We start from the raw sequence: 27606 nt of genomic DNA on the forward strand, positions 1-27606 counted from the left end.
CATTAATATATTTAAATTCAAAAAGTGCAATGAAAATATATTTATGTTGTGCATTAAAAACACCAGTTATACACATATGCATTTATAATATTTTAGAAATTATATGTATTCTCATTAATCAAATCACAAAAAATATTACGCTTATTACTTTATATTAAAATTTTCATTATATAAACATATTAATTTTTTACTATTCCTTTTACTCCTTTATTAACTTAATTTTGTTATATTTTTCATTATTTCTTAAAATATTGTAGAACCCTACTATAAGCATAAAAGCTAACATAACGATAAGTACGATAAATATTACTATAATAAGATATGACAGTACGTTTTTCCCACATCCTTCTACAGTCATTTTCAGTGTATTCAATATTCTACTGATTGTAATGGTTTCCCATATCTCTTTCAAAAACGATAAACTTGATAACACGGGTACTCCTATTCCCAGCAAGAGAAAAATAAAAAACATAGCAACTCCAATTCTATACTTTCTAAATCTTATTTTGCTTAAATATATATCACAAATTTTCCTGTCTCTTTCAAGAAAATTATCGTAATCTTTTTTTTTAATCCGTTTGTTTTTGAAAAAAAAATGTTTTCTATCAAACATTCCGTTATTATAATCTATAACTTCGGTATATTATTGAGTCTTATTTAATAAATTTTTATTAGATATTTTGTTTTTACCATGGTCCATTTTTCACTAATAACTATATCCTTATTTTCATACGCTGTATTATTTGATATATTATGTTTTAACCCTAAAATATTTGAGTCCTTATCCTGTTTACATTTTGCCAGTAATTAAAAAGTTTTCGTACTTCTTTTCCTGGCAAGATTGCAGTTCTCAATTGGATATTTAATAATCCTAATCTAAAAGGAAAAATAATAAATCAAGTAAATATTTGTTATATAAAGAATACAGAATTAATTCGATGCAACATTATTAATTAAAAACAAGTATAATATGTGTATAAAGCACGTATCCTTATATAGTACTGTAATACTATATTTTTAAGATGACATATACAACATAAAAAGATAAACTCAGAAATCTTAATAAATAAGACTGGTTTAGTTATTTGTTTCATTATATAGATATTTAATATTCCAATAAATTATGCAAGGAAAAAATTAATAATAGAATAAAGTACTTCTAATGATAAAGAATGCTATATTTATTTTAAAATTCCTTTATTATTGTTTCGTAAATATTTAATAAAATATGTATAACTATAATGAATTTTATTGTATGTACAAACATATTTGACTTTAAAAATGTGTTATATATTTTTTATCTTAATTTTATTTAAAATAAGAAAAACGTACATTAAAATAAATTTATAAGAATACATATATAAATACTCAAAATAGATAACTTAATTATTTAAAGAAGTGCACTGATTAAATAATTTTTTTATTGATCCTTTTAGATATAAACAAAGAAAAATAAATTTATTTTTACACATTTCGATATATTTAGTATATATGCTATATATAACATATCAAATATATATATAGTTCATTTCTCTACATAATAAAATTGTAATTACTAATTTTACGGATATTATCTTATTAATAATTCTAATTTTATAAGAATTATACTTTAGTAGAACCTATTATTATTGAAAAATATGGAACATTTTAACAATATAATAATAGTATTAATGGAATTATAAATTAATATTGCAGTATATTGTACAATACGTTATAGTACTTTTATTATAATATATTTTTAATTTTCTATATAAGCTCATCTAATGTTTAATTATCTATAATATATTTAACAAATTGTATTTATATTGTACCATGTAAACTCAGATACCTATATAATTTACACGGTTATAAAGAATGATTCATTTTTCGTTGTATCAAAAGTTTTGATAATTATAATTTTTATTTATATTAAATTTTTTGCACTATTTATAAATGAATATTTTTTTATTTATAAAACTTATTTTTTTTTTAATTAAATATGTATAGTTAGGATATGTACTCAGTAAAAAGAATAAAGAAAACGAAAAAACAAATGTAATATTGGTGAAAAGTTGTTGCATTCAAATTTATTAATTTTAATATATTCCCAATTAATTAAACTTATAAGTAATATACGGGATATAATATGTTTATTACAGATAAAAAAGTTTATCTATATAATCTATTAAAATATATGATTTCGTTATATTCCTATTTATAGTGTTAGACTTATTGTGTTAATTGTTATATATTCTTTTAAAAATACGTAGTTTCCTAAATATATTTTACAGTAGCAGCACAAAAAATCAACTTAAGTATAAGAATACATAATAAATTCTTAAAAATACTTTTAACAGCAACAATATATTATACCTCAATATTTCTGTTACTTATCTATTGTAATTGTGAGAATAATAAATATAAAAATATTATATGCCCAAAATATTACTGTAATCATATAATATATAACATTGATTATCATCACTAAAAAGTGTTATATTTCATCTGAATAATTAAAAAATATCTAAATTTAAAATACTATTTATAAATTACAAAAAATAGATTCTCATAATTTAACATTAATATATTCTTATTTCTTTGATATATTATTTTCGTGATAACATTTATGAATGCACTTATTTGGTTTTATTCAGAATTCCACGTAGTTCAATCTTCTGATTTCTGCACTTCAAATAATGTTTCCATATAAAATAAATTTTAACACACTTAAAAAATTTATCATAATCTATATATAAATTATGAAAAAATGTTCTATTATATAATAAATAATGGAAAAAAAAAAATTATTCATAAGTAAAACTTTTCAGTTTTAGAGACATTCCTCGCTTATGAATATACTTTTTATCCATTTTTTTATAAAATAAATTCATATTTGTCTGAATTATTTATGCTTTCTCTAATATTAAGAAAAAATATACAAATAGTTTTAATTTTTATAAAATATATATTTTCTTATTTATTAGGTATCAATACCGTGCATTAATTGTCTTATATATATATATATATATATATATATATTTATTTATTTAATTAAATTATTTTATATTTTTACTTTCCAAGAGGCTTGCATTGAGGAAAAAATAACCATAAAAAATAATACATTATTAACAGTGTATTTTAATATAATGAAGAGCAAAACCGTAAAGAGATTAACGTGATAATCGACATTATATATTTCTATAAGTCCAAATAATAATTTGTACTTTTCTTTTATGAAAGAAAGTATAAAGTTAAATAATTAAATAATTGCAAATATTGCGCTTTTTATTTTATATAGAAAATAGAAACTAACTGTTTTGTAAAAAAGACTCTGGAAATACAAATAATCCAATAAATGCATATACATCTAACGTTACAAAGAAAATTAGTAAAATAAAAATACATAACGCTAAATAATAAATATATATCTATGTATGCGAGAAAATATATTCACTTAATTTCATTAAAAAAAGAAAAGATGCGTTTAGAGTTAATTTAAAACTAATATTGCGTTTTCTTTATAACCTCAAATAATATACATTTTATGCTAGAAAGAGAAAAAAAAAAGAAAATAGAAATTTTCATATAAAATGAAAATTAACGCACTTCAATAAAATTATATAAATCTTTCAATTATATAGTAATTTAAACTCTCACAATTAAATTTTTTATTAAATCAATTTTAATAAAAATATGTATAATTAAGTCATAATATTTATCCAATGTTAAATAATACTTTATAATATATATTGAAGAATTCTTATACGTTCGAATTCGCAATAAATTTATAAATATATTTTTTTTCTGTTGTTCATTAAAATGGCCATCTATGTTTATTAGCATTTATAAATTTCAAGCAATTATGTTTATGTTTAATAAGTGTACAACTAGACATATTACATGTTAATAAAAAGTTCTTTAAAGAAAGTAATATAATCCTTTCCATAAATTTATCCTTTCCTAAACTTAATTTTTTCAAATTTTTTAACTTTTTTATGGTAATAAATAATCCATAATATAAGTATGACACCTAATATAAAAAAAGGTAAGAAATACATTATAATTCCGAATGTATTACCTATTACATATGTATAATTCTCGGTTCCTTCTACCCATTCTGCACTTTTCGATAACCATGTTATATTTTCCTTTACGAATTCTATAAATTTAGACAACCATCCATTTGTTTCTTTGCTCAATGATTCTAAAGGCTTCCATAAACCTGATACTTCCAGCAAACTTTTCTTAGAAACCAAGCCTAATGATAAATCAACTAAGAGAACCGCTAATAACAACAATAATAATATTAAAGGTATAGCAAGCCGGAAGCCGTATTTTTTACATGTTATTCTTTTGTAAACCTTGTTAGTAATTGTTCTGTTGCTTTTAAGAAAATCCATATAATCAAGTTCTTTGAATATTTTTTTTTCTAAAAAGGAATATTTTTTTGTTTCAAATGTATTCAATTTATTTTTCATAGCTTTTGCTTGCTTTCTCGCGTTCTTTGATGAAAATCCATCTGATTGTACATTTAATATTGTGACTCCCTTTTCATTATAAGATATATCTTTTCTTTTGCTCACTCCATTATTTGGTATTTCTCCGTTTAACTTTACGATGTTGGAATTATTGTTCTTGTGATATTTCGTTAGTAATCTATAAATTCTTGTATCATATTTTCTGCCAGCGATGCAGTTCTCTACCACATAATTGTTACACAGGATCTATAAGATGAAACAAAGCGTAAATATTTGTTATTTAATAAAATAAATAATCTTATAGTAAAATAAAATATTAATGAAAACAAAAAACAAAAATATGTATTTTATAAATATCTATAATACTGTTATACCATATCTTTGTTAAAATGACACATCCAGTTTAAATGTATTAACAAAACAATTCTAATTAAAAAAAATAAATTCATTTTTTGCTCCATAATATAAATATTTTAATATTTCAGTATATTCAATAAATAAAAATCTAACAGTAATGGAATGTTCTAATTATAAGGAACAACATACATATTTTTTAAAATTATATATTTTCACTTAAATATATAATATATTGCATATAATTGTAATATCCTTTAGAACAGAGAAAAACAGAAATATCTTTAAATATATATTCCACAATTTTTATCTTAATATTTTTTTTTTGAATCCAAGTTTTCATTAAAATAAAATGACATTAACTAATTCATAAACATTCAAAATATATAATTTAATTATTTAATGTAATGTAGTAATTAAATAATTTTTTTATTAATTTTTTTAGAAAAAAAAATATAATATTTCTATATATTTGCAAATTTGAGTATACATAGTATATGGAGTGTATAGAATATAGATAACATGTTGTTCTACATATTACCATAATTATTACTGAATTTAATTATTTTTTTTCTTTAACAATTTTAATACTATAAACATAAGTTCCAGAAACAAGTAATTATTTTTAAAAAAGTATTAACTATTATAATAAATTTATAAATGATAAGTAAGGAAAAAAATATTTAATACAACATTCTTTGATATATTAATTATAACACTTCTAGTCATTAATAATTTATCATAATTTAAAAAAATAGAATTTATTGAATTATACTAGATATGTAAGACATCATATATTCTAAATTTAAATGAATTATAAATTTTTACTTTTATATAATAGTTTCTAAAAAATATAATTTTTAGTCATCTTTAATTCATATGATTACTTGTACATGAAGGCTTTAAGGTTATTTGCAAAAACTAATTTTTTTTTTTTTTTTTTAATCAAATATAAATATTTAGAATATATATTAATACAATTAAAAAAAAACATTTATGTTATTTTAATAACGGTTTATGCTTATGTATGCTACTTATAAATAAATTTCTCCTTATGTATTAAAGCATATAAATACATTTAGAACCTATATTGTATGTTTTCACATTATTTATGATAGAATAAATTATATTCACTTATGTATACCATTAATATATTAATTGTGCAAATTTATTTTAATAATAATACCAAGTTGTAAACATTCTAATTATAGTATATAACATACTTAACATAATAATTATTATATGTGGAATTATATTTTTTAATCTGAATATGCTATTTAATTGTACAGAATTTTTGAAATAATTATTATTTTAGCTTATTTAATATTCGTTCCATTATTTATTTTTCGTTTCAAAATATATTTGTTGAAAAATATCAAATTTATTGAAGATAAATTATTATGCAACTTTACTGAAATTTATATACTAGGTTAATAATACACATTGTTGTTTATTCTAATTTTTATTATAATTCATATATATATATGTTCACTGTTTATAATGGAATAACTACTTAAATTAATTAAATATTCTTAAAATCATTCTAAACGGTAACATATATTAATATAAAAGGTACATATGTTATTGTAATATTTTGTTAATATATTCTTCTAAGCATTGTAATATTTTATAAATTATTTGACTTATATGTAATATCATACATTTATTTTTTTTAATCAATATATATGATTTCGTTTCTTATAAGTAAACATGATTGACATATTTTTTATTTAACAATATGTTATCATATTTATTTCTCATATTATTCAATTTTTTGAAATCCTTTATCACTTCTATGAATTTCATGTTATTAAAATATATATAATTTTTTTCTCTATATAATTCTTTATTTTTTAAATATATTTAAAAAAAAATTAATACACTTATCCACTATTTAGTTTACTTTTTTGTTGTCTACTATTTTATGATTTATATTATGTGTAATTTTATATTCTGAAAAAAATACAATCTAGCTTTTAAACATATTTATATATGTTTACGATAAGTAATTATTTATATTAAATAATAATAGTATAACATATTCAATAATAATGGACAAAATGCTTTCATTAATGGAATAAAATTGATTTAACTATATAGAATATAAAATAAGTACTTTTCTAAGTATTCATACTAATTATAAAATAAAATGTAATATAACATAATAAAGAACTAAATTATTAGAGATGAAATTCGACAATTATTAATATTATACATAAAATAATTTCTTTCTTACAGTTTCATATTCTCATTACATATAACGTAGATAATAAAATAAAAATAAATTTCCATATATATTAAATAATGCTATATTAAAAAATATGCAACATAATAATTTTTCATTATCTAAATAGATCCTACCCATTTTCTTTTTCCTATTTCATAGATATTATTCTCCTTAATGATTACATAAAAAAAAAACATATATACGTAAATTGGTTTTATGATGATAAATAAAAAAGAAATAAAACTTCTTTCCATGATCATATACCAGTTAAATAATAGTTCGCTTTAAAAATAAATAAAAAAATGCAATTATATATTTAAAAAATATTAAGATTAATAAAGCTTAATAATGCTCTTTTGCTGTATATATGATATATAACACAAAAAAAATTAACAGAATTTGCTTATATTAATATATTTATAATATATATTATAATTATTAATTATCATTTTCTTATTTTCTTAATAGAAACATTATAATTTATTATTATATCTATTATATATAGAAGAAAATTATAAATAATATAGAAATAAATGATTGAAAATTTTAATAATATAACATATTATAATTATTATTATATTCATAAAAAATAATATATATGTTAATTTTATATAATCATAACATAACATGTATATTATACAACATATAAACATTTAACGCAATTAAATTTGATAGTATATTATTATTATGCTGCAAATATAAATGCTTGGGCTTGTTTTTTTTTATTTATATAGAACTATTTTAGTAAATAAATTATAAATTTTTAAATTCAAATTAATGTATCCCAACGTTTTTTATTTTGACATTAATTGAAATAAAATTGAACAGATAAAACTGATGATATCATCAACTAAATCATCCAGTAATATAAAATATACTGTTTTCTATATATTTAACCTAAAATAATTAGCATATAATCGTTTTAGTGATATATTATATAGATTAATTAAATTAATAGAATTATGTCTTAAAATAATTTTCAGGGTATCAGTATATTTTATTACATGATATTTGATATAATTATCACGTATTTATTATCTATCCAGTAATACAATAATTATTTTTCTAAGGTTTCATGTATAAAATTGCATTAATGTTAATGTCTTATGTTAATAAAAGTAAAATATTATTTCTGCAATATCTCAATATTTCACTTACATTCTTATTATATATTTATTGATGGCTTTACTGTGTAATATAATATTCCAAGAATTAAACCTTCTATTCTTCATATCAGTATGAAAATATATCTCCAATACAGAATAATATATAAATTACTAATTTCCTGAATAATAATAACCTATGTTAATTCTTTCCCGTTCGAAATGCGAAATCTCATTATCAGGCGAACTTTCCGATAATTTACATGATACTTCTGGAATTATGTTCTGCAGTATTCTTTTTTTTATAATTAGACAATTATGAATCCTTGATCCAAGGGGACTAAACTTTTATATAAAACGAAAAAGAATGAAATACGTTATATATATATACAACAATAATAATGTTTTAACGAAAATCAAAATCAATTTTGTTCTGAATTTTGATAATTTTTAACTATAATTCATATAATACCTTATACAAAAAAAAAAAGTAATAAGAAATATTCCTAGTAACGTGAAACACAGAGTTATAGCTGTCTTCAATTCAGGTGAAATAGAACAATTATAGGTAACATTATTTCTTTCACACGAATCACCATCACCTACACTCTATTTTAATTTTGGCCACAATATCTCAATCTTTTGTTCCCATAATTTTGTGTTACTTTCACAATCAGGTTTTCCAGATATATATTCAACTTTTTTGCTGTTTAACCATTCATTTAATAAACTACAGAAAACATCCTTATTAATACTATTACTTTCACCAATTTTTACATGTAATATCTGTCTCATTTTATAACTATTGTCAAGCTTACATCCAATATTATATAAATCCTTATCTGTTTCCTTTATAGGATTTAATAAATTATATATTGCTGAAGATTCTGCAATCACATATTCTTGATTAAAATATGAAAAAATTAAGTCTTTCTTACTTTTGTCTAAATAATGAATAATAAATTAAAAAAATAAAATGAACTAAAAGTAAGAAAATACAAATATATTAAAAATATTAATAAATTAAAGCGAAATAATATATACAATATAATATACCAATTAATTTATAAAAATTATTAGGTATATGAAGTGTATAACTATATATTTACCGTCATCCTTAAATTATACTAAATTTTATTAAATTAACAGTAAGAAAGTGTAATATTCACGCATATAGTTCTTTATATTTTATGTAAAAAATATATTAATATTTACATTATTTTCTATATTACATAAGAAAATGAAAATTTAAACATTTTATTAGCACATAATATTTTAAGCGTGAATAACAATGTAAACAGACATAAAATTTTCATAAATACTTCATTTAATAATTTAAACAATACAGAACCATTTTTCATTTAATAACTTTAAAAAAACTGATATTTTAATATATTTTGCATCAACGACTTATAATATTTAACCTAATTAACAAATGGTTATTTACATTAAAATTTAGAGTATCGCGTAAAATGAAATTTTATTTTTTCTAATAAAATTAATTCTAGTTAATTTATTAAATATCATTCATTTATAATAAGTGTAAAACAAATATTTTTTTTTTATTTTAAAACAGTACATAGATAAAAAAAATATATACATGAATTGTTAAGCTAAATGGTTAAATTTATCTTTTATTATTACACGCAGCGCGTAAAACAAAGTAGTTAAATATATTATGTAAACAGTACTAATAATAAGAAATAAAATTAAAAAATAATGGTTAAATTATTCTATAATTTTTTTCATATATTATTTATATATAATACAAAAAGGAGGTTCCTTCAAACATTTCTACATCTCTAGTTTAAGTATTTTGTACCTGTAAAATGTATAATCCTATTATTTTTATATTTAATTTATTTTACCCTATTATATATACATACAACTTATGAATTTAGAAATTAACATAACATAAACCATTTGTTACAAAAAATATTTCAATAAAACATGTAAAATATTTTGTTCTGGATTGCTTATATAATTCTAAAATTATGGTAATTTATATGAATTAAAAATGTTCTGAACGAATAAACTACATTACATTCCATATAAACAACAAAGAAATGAAATTTTTTTTTCATTACTTATGAATTTTTATGTAATAATTGAAAATGAAAATCACATTAAGATAAATATATTAATATTATGTTCACTTGTAAAATTTTTAAATATTGAAAACTTAGATTTTTCTCTTAAAATTTAAAAAATTATAAATATTACTCAATTTCATGTTATATTTCTCTAAATATAATTATGCGAAAAAGTATCATAAGTATAAAAAAAGAATTCATTGATTTTTCCTAAATAAATTTTTTTTTTATAATATTAAATATATTTAAGAAATACATAAAATGTTATTTTCAGATGTTTCTTTTACGACTACAATGACTTCTCATTTATCTTATATATATAAAGTGTTTTTATCAAAAATAAAATTAACCGTCTATACAATATTTTCTAATATAAAGTATCATTATATGTATAATATAATATTATTCATATTTTTACATAATTGTATAAATTTTACGGATATTAAAAAATGCTAAAATTAATAAAATTAGAGCGTCAATCAATATTAATGCTGAATAAGCCAAATTCTAAATTGTAATTTATTCAAATTATATTTTTGAAACATATTTTATTAAAAAATTTTATTAAGTACATTTTTCTTTTTTATTTACATATATTTTATAAAGAAAAATCTAAGAACACTTAATTACAGATGATTATATTATAGTTCCAGTAAACAAATATAGTTTAAATGAAGCATATAGCACACAAAAGCATATAAACATAATACAATGGAAAATGTTATTTATATGTTAATTTTTTTTGTATTATGAAGTATATTTTGTACGCAATTAAAGTTAAATAATTTATGATATATTAATATATATTACTAAAGTAATTATAATTCTTAGCGTAGATTGTTACTCGTAATTCAAAGCTATCATGATATCAACCATATGAACAAACACACTATATTTATAGTGTTTAATTTAATAAATAATTTTGTTAATTTTATTATATTTTGTTACATAATATATGTTTATCATATAATAAATAATTACTAACATACTCCCTTGATTTTTAATATTATTAGATATTAGTAATATACATAATTTTATTTTCTTTTATTATTAAAAAACATAATTTACACTTAATTATTTGAAGTACTCCCTTATTACGTCTTTTAATTATTTTTCATTTGTTTCATTAAATCATTCAGAAAATACACTAACTAATTATGACTATTATTTCAATATCCCTTTAATTCTTATCAAAGTAATTCATTCACAGCATAATATGTCATCATAATATTTACTATTCTTATGAATAATTATTAGTAATAACTTTTCTTTTTTCCTTTCTTTTTAACTTAATTTTTATACGAACATAATTCACCTTCATACAGATAAATTACAATCTTTACAATTATATTAAAAAAATATATATGTTTTTTCTGAATATCAAAATTTTGTAAAATTTCTATTTTTAAAATTGAATTTAATAATATTTTAAAAAAATATATATTTATTTTCCATTACGTATTACGTCAATTCAACTTTTTTATGGTTAATTTCTTTGATGTTAATATGATAATGTTGTATAAGTAAAAATATTAAGGATATTAATGCATGAATAATGCATATTTAAATACTAATTTAATTATGTATTTACATAATATTGTATTATTAAAATATAATAACTGAAATGTTCTGTTCAAATCATTATTAAATATAATTATATATTTTTTTTTTTAAGTATTCATATTTTTCTTAATATATTCTACATTAAAAGCAATTTTAAAAGAAATGTAAAAATTAATTTACAATTATGTTTATTTTAAGAATATTGAAATACTCTTTTAAAAAATATTTCTTCAATAAAAATAGTAAGAAATTATATAGTACATTAATTATATTCATTAATATATACCTTTTAATATAATAACAAATCTTTTTTTATATAAATTAGAAACTCATTAAAAATATTTTTTATTAAGAACCTTTCTGCAGTAATACATATTTTCGGATTATCACCTTAAAATTCGTATAATCAACACATTTTTTTCATTTATATTTCCTTTGTACTTTTAATATAAAATATGAGAATATAATTATATTCTAAAACGCAATTTATTATAAATTTAAGGTTAATGGACATATAATTTGTGTTTCCATTTCCATTCTTCATATAATTTTTATATAATTAATTTAAAATTTATAAATTATATATTATTTTTCATTATAAACAAATATTTATTTAATAATTTTAAAGGTTTATTCGTCTTAATTTTTAATATTGTTCCTTAAAATGAATTTATATATATATATGTCATAATATACTTTTGCTAAATATTATATTTGTGTTTTCTGTTCTACATTGAATATAAAAACAAATTATATTATATCATAAGAGTAGTGAATACATGTGAAGGAATATTTTATAATTATAATATTAATTTTTTTAAGTATCCTAAAATATCACATAATGTAGTGTACCCCTAATATTATATATAATATGAAGTTATTTTATTATCTCTAATATATATATATAGAAAATTTCAAAGTTAATTAAAATTATATATATGAACATAATCCTTTAATACATTACAAATAATATTAAAGCATAACAAATATATTTTATATACTAGTATTACTGTAGTTAATAGTATAAAAATTTTTCCTATTTTATGAATATTTTAAATTTATTTAATTATTATAAATTTACATGCTTATTTAACTATTAAACAATTTAAATTTCCTTATTATATATATATTTCATTATAGTCAATAATCCATAGAATTAATTATTTTAATTTGATTCTTTTATTTTCTCTGCAAAAATATTATTTCTTAGTGTATAATTATTATGTAACTCATATTTATTTATAATAGTTATTTAAAAATTACCAAACATTCTTTTGTAAAGTTATTAACATTATCCAAAAATAAATATATTAAAATTATTAGTTTTTTCAAGAAATATAATACACATTATTATGACATTCATGAAAAATAAGTTTATTAATAAATTTTTCTAAATAAGTCTTATTTAGCAAGAATATATATAGATATACAGATATATATTTTGTTTTTTTCTACAAAAATTATGTTCTTATTATAAATTATTTTCTAGAAACAATGTAATTTTTTTGTTTTTTGAAAATTTTCCTTTCCTAGTTTTTTATTAATTATCAGCATCATGCCCAAAGGCTATTCTTAGTGTCAAATAATTTGTAATAAATCTAAATTCAATTAGTTATACAGATACTGATTAATTTATTTAGTGTTAAAAAGGTATGCAAGTTTATCATTAATAAACAAAACTATTAGATTATAAAATGAATATTTATGCGATAACTGTAAGGTACTTTTAGTAAATAATATATAAAACACAATAATTTTTGTGAAACACAGTATAAAAAAACATTTATTAGTGACATTATAATGGAAGAAATATTACTGCATTTATTAAATTACATATTATAATTTTATGAAATGAAAAAAATATTACTATAAAAGTAATAAAACATACCTAATTAAAATTTTTATTCCTCTATATTTTAAAGAACAAAAAGTTATCATTATATGACATATTATGTACACGCGTATTTACCTATTTAAAAATAAACATTTATATTTACGTATGTATAATTCTTAAATAGTATGAATTAATATACATGTAAACACTCATTTTCAATCTATAAATACCCATGCGTCCATGAAAAATGTGCTATATATATATTTTTAAATAATATTACGAATAAACTAGATAAATTTTACTTTATTTTTTTATAACTATTGTTGAAATGTTGTTTTTAAAAAATATTGCAAAAATGAATCTCCACTAATAAATTAATGTATATTAAATATGTCATTTTTTATTCAACGACATTGAACATAACTTTATCATTAACGTGAATATCTAAAAAAAATACTGATTTATAATTTCATTATAATTGTTCATAATGATATAATCATGTATGACAAGACAATATTAACTTTCTTAAATACATACTATTCAAACCTGATAATATTCATTATATATAATTTAGACATTATATAATATATTAATAAATTAATAATTTTTTTCTATAATTATAAATTATTATAATTTTACATATTGATGGAATAACATGGTTTACAAACATTATTTATGAATATTAAAATATATGAATGATCAGGAATATACTATACAATATAAAATGTGTATATAAGTATACTCATTACATATTGTAAAAAAATATCCTTAAAAATTTCATTTTACTTTAATAAAATAACACACAAATATACTTTATGATATTTAATATTGTACAGAATGATAAAATATATTATTTGATCTATTTTGAAATTGTGAAGACATATTTTCATAAGACATTTCTAACAATACATTTGTTTCTTGTTCATTAATATTTTTGGAATTTTTCTTCATCTTTCTAATAAGTCTATCCAAAAAATATCCAGTAGGAGAAAACTGTTATATAAAAGTAAAAAATTCTATTAATAAATATATATATTTCAAATTTTAAAAACCTTCGAAAAAGAATAAATATTGTAATGTCAGAATATACATATTTATAAAGAAAATTATTTTTATATCACTTAATATATAAATATACAAATGTGAATTATTCCAAATAGAGAGCAACACACAGATAGAGGAATAAAATATTCTGAATAATAAATTTCAGAATGACTACAACTACTCGGAATCAAGTCTTGAGTTAAAGTGTAAGTCCTCAGATTGTTTTTGTTTCTAGGGCATCAGTCTTTTTTTTTTTGTCCTTCTAATTCCGTTTCAAAATTACTTAAAATTACCCATAATGATTCCACACATTTATACCATAAAGTATTAATTTTCTGACAGGATCCCTTATAAGTGTAAATTAGTTTTACAATGTTTAATCGATCATTCAAATAATCACATAATGCAGTACTTCCCTTCTCCATTTCATTCCGAATATGAGCATGTTCATAATATTCTGAGCGATATAAGGAAAGAGTTCTCAAAACTCGATAATTAGAATCTACGATACTCGTTGATTTAGCATCATCCACTCTGGTAATATTACGGGGATTTTTATAATAACATTGATAACGGTGCTTTTTGTAAATGTTCGTGACTGTTGAACCGTAAATCGAAAAATAAACATGCATAAATATAAAAGTGAATGTCAAAAATACATTCATTTATGAAAATATTATAATATTCAAGTACAAGAATGGAATTAAAGGCTTCAAAAGAAAAAATAAATATAATACAGCTGCCATTTTGAAAGAAAACAATTGGATCATAAATTTCTATATTTATTTATATTGCATTATATTCCAATAATTAAATATATTTATAAAAATTAAAAAATGTACTTCAGAATTTATTCTAATATATGTATAATCCAATATTAACAAGGTTACGCAAAGATTCACTTAACGTAATATTTGTGAAATTATAATTAACCACTAAAACATAATAATAATACTATATTAATAAATTTTATTAAGTATTGTTATAAAATAGTAATAGTTAAAATATTTATACAAAATTATATTTGTATGTATATTTTTTTTTAACATTTCTACATTTTAGTAGATATTAATTTTATGATTCTTATTCAAAAAGCATAAAAATTAAAATATAAATATTCCTATATATTAATTTCATAATATTTCAACAATATAACATTAATAAAAGAAATACCTAATAATCACAACAAATACATTGATAGCTGTAACAAAATATATTTTAGTTGTAAAAAATTTATTCAAATATTTTATTAGGATGCACTTTTTATCTTTCAGAAAATTTTTGTAAGATCATAGTTATTCCATTAAACGAAAATTAAATAAAAAAGATAAAATAATTGTGAAACTATATATAATAGTTAATATAATACATAATAATTAGATTATTCATAAATTATATAAAAATTAAAAGAATGCTTTCCCTTCCATTTATGACACCATATTTATAACTCCCTTTTAGAACGCTTCTATACATTGACTGTTTAATGTAAAATACTAAAGTTATTTTAATTTGATAATACATACTTATATATATATATATGTAATTTATTTGTATATCTAAATATGACACACACACATAAAAAAAAACCTTATATGAATACATTGACTATAAAATACATTATAAAGTGCACATAATTTTGATAATCAAAACACGTATTAACAATATATTAACATGTTTATTTGAAACATCAATAGTCAATTAAATGTATTTAAATGATTAAGATATTTATTCTCATCGAGTTGTATTTTTAATATTACACACAAGAAAAGGCTTAGAGATTTTAGCATAAAATATTATATCTAAAATATATAATAATTATTCCTTCATTCATATGTAAGAATTTTATTTAATACATTGTATTTTTTAATATAATCACTATAAAATAGAAGTATATAAAATATATCCTTAAATATATATCAATTGATTAATATATAATCTTAATTATTTCTTTAGATGATAACAGTAAAAGTGATATTATTAATATATATTATATTACTTAATTTTGATGTTATTATATAAATATACTTCTACATTTTTAAAAATATAAAAAAATTCTACTGATTTTGTCGTTACTTCTTCAAAATATTAAATATAAACTCTTTTGAAATATATTCTATGCTAAAAATAATATTTCTGATTAACTTTTTTAAGACCTTTTTTCTATTTTTTTCTATAAAACAAAATAAAGAACGAGAAAAACATCAAATTTATAAAAAAATAAAATATTATGATCATATTGTTTAAATGGTACAGAAATTAGAAGAAGTACATTGAATTAATAGTTCCTTGAATAAAAATTATTAAACAGCACAATTATAGATAATAATTATTTTTATTCGAATTTAAAATCTTTAATTTTTTTACGTATTATATTTACATTTCAATTATATTTCTATTTCATGTACATATATTTAATGCATTATTGTATTCTCTCTAGTAATTTTGTAAAAATCCATATAACTCCTAAAAAAGGTTTAATAAAATAATTATACAGTATATTTTGAAATATCAAAATGAAATAATTTTTTATGGAAAATATAGTTTTGTTATATACAAATGTACCTATAAAGTATATATTATACTCAAACAAACATATATATCGTTGCATATATATTTAAAAACAATTATGAATCTGTTCTTTCCCCACATTTTTAAATATTGAAAGAATTACATTTTTGACTTATGTTACTATGTTCTTACAATCTACAGTGAGTTTATTAAATGTTATATTTTTTCAAATATCTAAAATATTAAAGTATTACTAAGTATAAAATATCATAAAAAATACAAAATTATTTTTATATATATTTCCCCATATACTGTTATTAATTATTTCATTCTTAAAACAAAGCGTATATAATGTCAATTATTGAAACAGAGTGAAACAGTGAATAAAGGAACAAAAAAATTTCATAAAATTAAAATTCAAAACCCATAAACATACCAAAATAATGATTTTTTAATATAATAGTTTGATTAGACATAACTATAATAAAATAATAGTTTATGTACATAAATATTTGCAAAATTTGATTATTGGGTAATATGAATATTTTTTTTTATTTTTTTCACCATATAACATGAGCTGCGTGCTTTTAACTTGTAACAGTATTGATATTTAAATACCTTTAATTTAATGGATTTAGAGTTATTATATTTTTACTAGTTAAGAGTTAATAGTCATTTTTAATCGTAATGTTTGACATTACTCCATTAAATAATCATATGCAAAAATATATATATTTTTTGTATTATTTTAACTTATATAAATTGAAAGGCTAATACGTCTTATATTTAACCACTATTATAAAAGATTCAAATATTTAAATATTTTATAGTGCTTTTTTAATTTTATTTTTTATTTTTCTGATAAATTGTTTTAAACTAGTTTTTTTGTTTTTTTTTCATTATACAGTTGTAAAGTTAATACATTATTTAAAATTTTATTATTTCGTTTTTTCTTTATTTCTTATAGGAATGTATTTTCTTAAAAAAAATTTTCATTGTATAAACTCTTTATATACAAATATATGTTCTTTTTTTTGGTTTTATTTTTAGTAATGAAAAGAAATAGTCACTAAATATCCATTTTTTCTCCAATTTCTAATATATATTGTAACGTAATATTTCATATTATCGGGAAATAAATAATAACAAAAATTAAGGCATACAGAAATATGTTCATGCGCACACCACACATATTATGGATTGGCTAACACATATACAAATTATTGCGATTATAAAAGGAGAAAAAGCTGATGTGTTATGGAAATGGCGCTTAATAATAACATTTTTACATTAATATTTAAAAAATGGCTCATAAGAGAAGAAAGGATACACTAAAAAGTGAAGCAGTAAAAAAAATTCGTAGGTAATTTACAAAAATTTTATTTATTTAAACATATTAATTGTAGAGAAAAAACGAATAATGAATAAACTACTTTTTCTTAATTAATAGAAGCATTCATTTGTTAAGAAAATTGAAAAGAAAAACAATGGAATATACAGAATAATGAAAAAAAGGCTATAAATTGGAAAGCAAATATAGATATAATAAACCACGATATATCGAAGAATAAATATTAAAACACTTATAAATTTTTCTTCCATTTATGTACTAAAACTAGAAAATTTCATTGGTTCACTATTTAGGTTTTATACTTACATTTATACGCTTCATTTTCAGATTTTATATTATAATGAAGTAGGGAATAGTGCAACGAAATGAAACCCTGAAAAACATGTTAATCAGTCATATTTTTCATTAAATGTTAATCATAAATGTTAAATATATTAAAACGAGTTTGTATAACTTTAAAAATATTTTTAAATAATTGAATTTATAATAACACATTAATAAAGTATGTATAATTTGAATTAATTACCATAGTTGTTTAGTAAACACAAAAATAATAGTATAATTTTCACTATAATAATAGGTTTATATAATTTTCCTATCTAAAAATTCATCAGAAAAAAAAAATTAACTAAATTATGTAAAAAAATAAAAAGTGCAAGATGTGTTATCTATAAAATAGGTATTTCTTTATTTTTAATTAAACAATTATGTTACCTTATATATATCAAAAATTCAGTACATAAAATATAAATATTACTGAAATATGTAAGTAATAGCAAAAAAATAATCAAGAAATAACATATAATTTTTGAAATATTTAATCCAAAATAAATTAATAATATTTATATTAATATAAAAACATACTTTAGTTATTAAGTTTATACATATTTATTATATAATCATCATTTCAAATAATTCGATATATATCTTGCTCTGTAATTATTCATCTGTTGAAGTAATAAATAAGATAATATATAAACAAAATATAAGTGATAATATATTTTATGAGTATTAACCCTTAATACATTTAAAATAAACATAAAATATCTCATATATGGCTAGTCTATAATTATAAAAATTATTATAAAAAATGTAGTTGTTCCGTTGTTAATTTGAAAATATTAATTACCCGTATCAAATCGACTTACTCTAATTAATAATAAAAATAAGATATATTATTATTTTAAAACATGAATGCAGTAATCATACAACAATATTGTAGCAAAGTAACAAAATGATTATATTAGTTTAGAAAATATGTATAGAATTAAGCAGAACTACTTTGATATATATTTTCAGTAATAAGCATATATATATATATATATCTTATATGCTTCAGTTCTGCCAGTTAATACGAAAACTTTATATTCTCTAATAAACTTTAAAATGATAAACCTTACAATCTAAATAAATATAAATATTACCTATTAATATGTGATTAAAACGAATTCACAAATTTAATTTTTTAATAATATGAAAAATAAAAACAATATAAAATATATGTATGTATATTCAATATAATATACATTAAATTAATTTATAATGAATCAAATCAACATTATCATTATGAACAATAATAATATAATAATTAGTTTTTATTCTTGAAATAATTATGAAGAATCATAATACACAAATTATTAAACAATTATAAATTTTCCATATTCAAAAAATATATTATTTCTTGATGTATTTATACTTCACAATTTATGAATAAGATAGAAATCAAAAATTTTTGACAATATTTTTTCAATAAATATATTTTTTTATATATGTCTAATAAAATATATTATATAAAATAAATATTAATAATGTTTTTAAGTAAAAATATATATTTATATATATAACTGCGCAAACACAATGTTCCCATATAATTTTATTAAATACTAAACTAGACACGTTTATTAATTGAAAAAAAATAATATAATTTCTTTTAATTACCTTAGCAAAAAATAATTTTAGAATAAAAGAAGTTACATAATAGGAGACAATAATTTTTAGTTATAATGTAATTTAACTGAGTTTTATAGTATTTTATGAATAATTCTACTATTTACTCCCCTTAAGGCACCCACATATATTGTGCATTAAAATCTATTTATTACACAAATATATTTATTATAAGTATTTTTAGTTAAGCTTAAATTATACGTTAAAATACAAATTAAAAAATTTGTAACTTTGAAATTCCTAAAAAGACGAGGAACATATATAGTTGAGCTCCAAAAAGACTAATTCTGTTCATGCGATTTTACAATATTTAAGAAATTATAAGTATTCATATTAAGAATATCACTAAATATATTACATACATTACTCATATTAAAGAATTAATTACAGAAATATATAACTCTATTAATATGCACTTTGTTCAGACATCAATTTAATTTTATTATATTTTTCATTATTTCTTAAGACTCTACAAATTCCTATTACAAGCACAATAATCAATATAAGCATAAGTATACTATATAATGTTATATAAACAGAGGTCTTTACTGGCTGATCCCACCCATTTATATTATTATACAAAGTTTTCAATATACCATCCGTTTCAAGTTTTTCCAACGTCTTTTTCAAATACTTTAATCTTGGTAATACATCAATTGCTGCTGCAAACAAGGAAAAAATAACAAACATAGCAACTCCAATACCATACTTTCTAAATTTTATTTTTTTTAAAGCTATATCACTAATTCTCCTGTTTTTTTCAAGAAAATAATCATAATCCTTTTTTTTTATCCATTTCTTATCAAAATGGAAATGTTTTCCATCAAACATTCCATTATTATAATCTACAACTTCTATATAGTATTGTGCCTTATTTAATATGTTTTTATTAGATTTTTGATTTTTTCTTTTAGAACCTGTTTTATTATTAGTTACATATTTTTTTTCGTACCCTACATTACTTGACATATCGTCGTTTAGCACTGCAGTATTTGAATCATTATATTGCTTATATTTTCCTAGTAATCGATAATTTCCAACTAGCTTTTTGTCATGTTTATAGTTTTCGTTTAAAGATTTGTTAAACATTCTCTAAAAAAAAGAAATTGATTAATTCAATAATTATTATTTAAATAATAATTAATTCGTCAAGAAACAATTATAATAAAAATAAAATACGGAAATATGAATAACACAAATATTCTTAAATAATATTTCATACTGCATCCTTTTTAAAATGGCATACGCCCATTAAAATGATGAAAACTGCAATTTTAATTAATAAAATTAGCTTAATTCTCTGCTCCATTATATAGATCATTATTATTCCAATATATCCTAAAAGAAATATATTAATAATAATATAATAATTTCTAATTATATGGTATACTATGCTTATTTTTAAAATTATTTTTATAATTGCTTCTTAAATACTTAATATATATATATAGATAGATATAGGAAATTTCACAATATGAATAAAGAAAAGTAATGTTGAGAATATTATATAGTATTTTTATCTTAACATATTTTAAAAGAAAAACTAATTTCCCTAAAAATAAAATAATTTGAATTTATTCATAAATATTAAAAATAAATAACATAATTAATTTATGTAGTGCACTAATTGAATTTTATTTTTAGTAATTCTGTTCATAATAAAATGGAATAAAAAAAAAATTATTTCATAATATATCAAAACATACAGTTCATATAGAATATAGAGAATGTAGATAATGTACTTTTCTATATATTAATACACTAAGTACAAATAATGAGTTACCTTACTAATAATCCTAAACATATAAACATAATGCTTTAAACCCTATCACTTCTATAATGTACTAATTTTTATAAAATAAAAATAGAAATAATATTTTGAAAAAAAAATATTTTGTGCTAGGTTAATAATAACACATATTTTAAGTAATCACTGAGCGCATACAAACATAGATAATCTATAATATATTTATAAATTCGTATATATATATTACTATTTGACTAATATAAAAATTTATATTTTAAAGGAAAAAAAATGATTTTTTATTTTTGTATCATAAATATTGAAAATTCGATTTTTTATTATATTAATTTATTTCATTTTTCCTAAATGAAAAATTTATACATTTATGTACCTTTTTTTTTCAATTATTTATACATATTTATAAGAAATATTATTATAACAGAAAGTTAATTATAGGGTGAAAGTAAAATTATTCTATGAATATATGTAGTATATACATTTTAAATGATCTAAAATATGTTAAAAATTTATTGTTTTATTTGACATTAATAAAAAATATATATATACTTTTCTTGAAAATATATATTATAAATATTTTCAACTCACCATGCACTATTCCTAAATATGCTGTAACTATGCTCTATTGATTCTAAGTACGATTTTATGAAAACAAAAAGATGTATGGGTTATTTCATTGTATAAATCATGTATTTAATACATTACGTAATGGTAATAATTAAAACATATACTAATATAATATTATTGTTTTCATTTGAATCTATGAAAAATCAAATTCAATAAATTACTCATAATTATGTGAATTACTTGTAAAAATGTTGCATACGGAACCTTATTTACCATGTATATTCAATTAAACATTTTTAAAAACAACGAGTAAACCTTTAATATTTGCATTAATTCTTATGAAACAAATAAAAATAATGTTAACTATTTATATACAATCTACAAAAAAAATAATTCATTTTTTTATTTTTTTTTTTGTTTATAAAATTCTCATTATTACGATGAAGAAATTTCTTGTTAATATATACTTCAGTTACATTTATATATGTATATAATCTTATTAATATTTTACTCAATATATTTACATATAGGTGTAAAAAAGGGAAAAAATATATAAATATTTATCTACATATAACTATATTATTACATAAATGCATACATTGTTTTGTATTACCCTAAGTGAAATTTTTTATAGATATAAATAACACATTTTCATATGCCTATTATTGTAAAAATCAAGTAAAAAAATACATACAATTTTTATCATATTATCTATTAAAATACCACTACATTTCGTTCATTAATTTAAATTTTCTAGTAAAATATATATATATATACATATACTACACCTTTTTATATATTTTCTATAAAATATAAATTTATGTAATTTTACAAAGTTAAATTAGCCCCCCAATAATGCATAGTAATAAATAATAAATGCTTCTAACACTTAATTATGAGAATTATATTATTCAAATTTGTTAAAAAATCACAAATAACCCTTATTAAATAAAGAAAACATTTTATTATATATTAATATCTTATCTCTAAAACCATTCAATAAGAACTAAACTGTCTTCAAAAAGGTTTTTACAATAAATTTATCATATAACACATTTTTTTTTTTTAACTAGTTTTATAGAATAAAAAATAAGCATTTTTAAGTAAATATATATATAAGTTCAGCAAAATAAATTCACTTTGTTTCATTAAATGTAAAACAAAATACAATTATATTTACTTTAAAACTAGTAATATATTTTTATAATTAAATCAAAAAATTATTATTTAAGATTGGATCTAGTTGAAAAAGAGATACTATTATTTTCTATTGTTCGTATTTTGATTAATACACTATTTGAATATAATTATAAAAAAGGGTTTATTATATATTAATTGTAACGCACTAATTTGCATTTGTCATAAAAATTTATTTATATATATAAACATATAAATATATTATATATATTACTCTATCATATATAATAATTTTGAAGTATCAATTCAGAATAAAAACTATAAAGAGTTAAAACATTCAAATACACAGAATATTTAACAGCATATATTTTTACAGATGTATATCAAAATACCTATCTACATATATGAGTATTTATCAAATTTATGGAATTATAGTTATTTTTAATGAGTTAGAAAATAAAATAATTCCATATATTACTTTATATCAAACATTTCATTATAAATATGAACATATATCTAAATATACATCTATCTATTCCTGTACTTAATTTTTTCATATTTTTTAACTTTTTTGTGATAATAAATAATCCCTGATATAATTGCGATACCTAATATAATGAAAGGTAAGCAGTAAATTATAAAACTAAAAAAACCTTCTACAACTAGATAGTATCCTTTAGTTTGATCTTTAGTGCACTTAATAAGATCAGACTGGAACAAACGCCGAATAGGGGATTCCCATAATATTTTATGTAAATTTCTGTACCATGTACCCTCGCCCTTCCATGTCTTTGATCCAAACATTTCATATAAAAGGCCCTTTTTCATACTCAAATCTACTATGGGTGCTATACATAATAACAAAAACAATAATAAAGAAAAAACGATTCGTAAAGCGACTTTTTTACGTATTATATTTTTGTAAAGTTTATCACTAATTGTCCGGCTTTTTTTAAGAAAATCTTCATAATCAAGTTCTTTAAATATTTTTTTTTCCAAATAGGAATATTTTTTGGTTTCAAATATACAAGATTTATTTTTCATAATTTTTTTATGTCTTCTTGCACTCCTTAATGAACTTCCGTTTGAGTAATTCTTTTTCCCTAAGGAAGCTTTTTCATTATTAGATATATCTCGTTTATCATTCGCTCCATTTGGTGTCTGTTCCATTAAATATACCATACACAAATCCTTATCCTGCTTATATTTTGCCAGTGAACGATAATTTCTTGAGCATAATTTTTTACTATGATTGTATAAATTATCCAAAGATTTGTTGTGCGTACTCTAAAAAAACAAAAAAAAAATTTATCAATTGATCAAATGAATAATCTCACACTAAAAGAAGTACTAATAAAAATAAAATACAAATAATAGAAATAATACAAATATCCTTAAATAATATTATCATACTACATCACTCTTAATATGACAAATCCTTGTTAAAAGGATAAACATAACAATTTTAATAAGTACTATTATCTTAATTTTTCGTTCCAAGATATACATTATTATTATTTATTTTATATATTAAAGAAAAAAACAATAATATTATAATATATCTGCAAATATAAAGTATGCTGTATTTGTTGAAAAAACTTTTTTTTAATACTATGTGAATACTTAATCAAATATGTATAACTATAATGAATATTATATTTACAAAAAGAAATAATCAAAACATTGTTCTACAAAATTTTTATGTTAAAGTTATTAAAAATAAAAATAAATGTACATTTATATAAAATAACTTGAATACATTCACAATAATTCAGATTATATTATTTAATTATTCAACTTGATACATCGATTAAATAATTTTTTATTTAATCCTTTTCACTATAAATTAAAAAGAAAAATATATGTTCCGTTAATATTTATAATTATTGAGCTTATATAGAATATTTAGTAGGATAAAATGTATATATAATACATTTCTCTAGATATTACAACAATAAATATGAGTTTTAAGGATGTTATCCTATTAATAAGTCGAATTTTATAAACATTATATATTAGAAGAGCGTATTGTTATTATTAAAAATATTAATAATATAATTAAAAAAACTGTTGTAATAAATGAAAAAACAACATTATACGTTATATCTATTACAACATATTATTTAGTTACAACCTAATCTCAAACAGTATTTTATAGTATATAAGATATACAAAAAAATAAAATTAATTATACTCTATCTAATCTACGAAGAAATAAATATTTTAACGTAAAATAATGACTAATTTTTTATTGTTTTATAACAATTTATGAAAATTATTTTTTTTTTTTTAAGTTTAAATTAAATAATTTATTGGAAATAAAGTATTCTTAAATTTTTGAAATAATTTTTTTTTTTAGTTAAACATAAATATTTAAAAGAAATACAATATAATAAAATAAAGATAAATAAAAGAACTTAATAAAATTTTTTTCATCAGGTTGTTGTACATTTTTATTCATCTTTATCTACGTGTTATACCAAAATATCTAGATTCAAATATATATAAGCGAAAAATAGTAATACATAAACTATCTTACATCGTAAGTAATACATTTATAAATATACATATCTACAATAAACAAAAAACTTCTTATATTAACGTTTGGGTAGTATTTAAATTTACATAATAGTACTTTTAAAAAAATTACGGTTATATCATGTGAAATACTCAAATATAAATTTAACAAAAAATCATATATACTATCCTTATATAATTAAGCTTTTTATTCAAAATATATTTTAATATTTTAATTAAAATATAATGCAGATTATAGTTTTAATAAAAGCATAATTATTTTTTTATTAACTTGAACATATATATAACTTAGATTTTCTTTTACTAAATGTTAAATTATTAAAAAATATATTAAAAATATCTAATAAATTTCCTAGTCATTGATGTAAAATTCTTATATTCTTGTACATATTTAAGAACCTACGTATTCTGGTGTAAAAAAATGTATAGAAAAAAAAATTTCAGAGTACTACAAATATATCAATAATTATCTATATATAATAATATTGAGAAAAAAATTTATTTACCCTAAAATTTATTTACATATTGTTTAATAATTAATTAAATTTCATTATATCTATATAATTTACTTTTATAAAGTACTTACTGTTTATAACACAGCAAAAAAAAAAAAACATTTCTATGAAATACACGAACACCTGATTAATATTCGTTCACAAAAAATTCTCTAATTACTAACATAAACAAAAAAATACAATATCTTTTTATTAAGAAATTTTTTTATTATAGTTCAAAGTATTCATAGAATAGAAACATTCATTAAAAATATTTTTATATTCAATCAGATTTGAAACACACCATTCATAATAATTTATTTCCAAAGAATATTTGTTATTATTTCTATAAAACATGCATGCTGACAAAAAAAAAATAAAGAGAGCCTTAATTTTATTAAATGAAAAATAACAATGCACATTTAAATTAAAATTATTTTATAATAAACTTCTACCTAAGTTATTCTTTAAATAGTCATTTATAACCATAATAAAATAAAAAAAAATTTAATGTTATTATAAACATAAATTGTCTAATTAACAAAGAGGATTTGTATTAATTGCAATTTTGTATAACAAATTAAATGAGTTCATATATTTTATGATAAAAATTTACATAAAGATTTA

The 27606-nt window shown here is 18.5% G+C and overlaps 6 protein-coding genes across 6 annotated transcripts; all 6 read right to left on the reverse strand.

Moving 5' to 3' along the window:
- Window positions 1-199: 199 nt before the first annotated feature.
- Window positions 200-1094, reverse strand: MKS88_000300 (uncharacterized protein; the record flags this gene model as incomplete). The annotated part of the gene is made up of 3 exons (XM_067219212.1): window positions 200-627; window positions 825-876; window positions 1011-1094. 3 exons carry the CDS (start codon window positions 1092-1094, stop codon window positions 200-202), a joined length of 564 nt encoding a protein of 187 aa, XP_067070439.1.
- A 2835-nt stretch (window positions 1095-3929) lies between these two features.
- Window positions 3930-4906, reverse strand: MKS88_000301 (fam-l protein; the record flags this gene model as incomplete). Its single annotated transcript, XM_067219214.1, has 2 exons — window positions 3930-4703; window positions 4832-4906. 2 exons carry the CDS (start codon window positions 4904-4906, stop codon window positions 3930-3932), a joined length of 849 nt encoding a protein of 282 aa, XP_067070440.1.
- A 3844-nt stretch (window positions 4907-8750) lies between these two features.
- On the reverse strand, window positions 8751-9502 carry MKS88_000302 (PIR protein; the record flags this gene model as incomplete). The annotated part of the gene is made up of 2 exons (XM_067219215.1): window positions 8751-9085; window positions 9445-9502. The coding sequence occupies 2 exons, from the start codon at window positions 9500-9502 to the stop codon at window positions 8751-8753; spliced, it is 393 nt and encodes a 130-aa protein (XP_067070441.1).
- Window positions 9503-14914: 5412 nt separating this feature from the next.
- On the reverse strand, window positions 14915-15340 carry MKS88_000303 (uncharacterized protein; the record flags this gene model as incomplete). Its single annotated transcript, XM_067219216.1, has 1 exon — window positions 14915-15340. One exon carries the CDS (start codon window positions 15338-15340, stop codon window positions 14915-14917), a length of 426 nt encoding a protein of 141 aa, XP_067070442.1.
- A 5546-nt stretch (window positions 15341-20886) lies between these two features.
- MKS88_000304 (uncharacterized protein) lies at window positions 20887-21790 on the reverse strand (the record flags this gene model as incomplete). Its single annotated transcript, XM_067219217.1, has 2 exons — window positions 20887-21573; window positions 21704-21790. 2 exons carry the CDS (start codon window positions 21788-21790, stop codon window positions 20887-20889), a joined length of 774 nt encoding a protein of 257 aa, XP_067070443.1.
- Window positions 21791-24475: 2685 nt separating this feature from the next.
- Window positions 24476-25456, reverse strand: MKS88_000305 (uncharacterized protein; the record flags this gene model as incomplete). Its single annotated transcript, XM_067219218.1, has 2 exons — window positions 24476-25234; window positions 25361-25456. 2 exons carry the CDS (start codon window positions 25454-25456, stop codon window positions 24476-24478), a joined length of 855 nt encoding a protein of 284 aa, XP_067070444.1.
- Between the last annotated feature and the right edge of the window lie 2150 nt (window positions 25457-27606).

The sequence above is a fragment of the Plasmodium brasilianum genome (genome assembly GCF_023973825.1).
Source record: "Plasmodium brasilianum strain Bolivian I chromosome Unknown PB_00_16, whole genome shotgun sequence".
NCBI classification, from domain to species: Eukaryota; Apicomplexa; class Aconoidasida; order Haemosporida; family Plasmodiidae; genus Plasmodium; species Plasmodium brasilianum.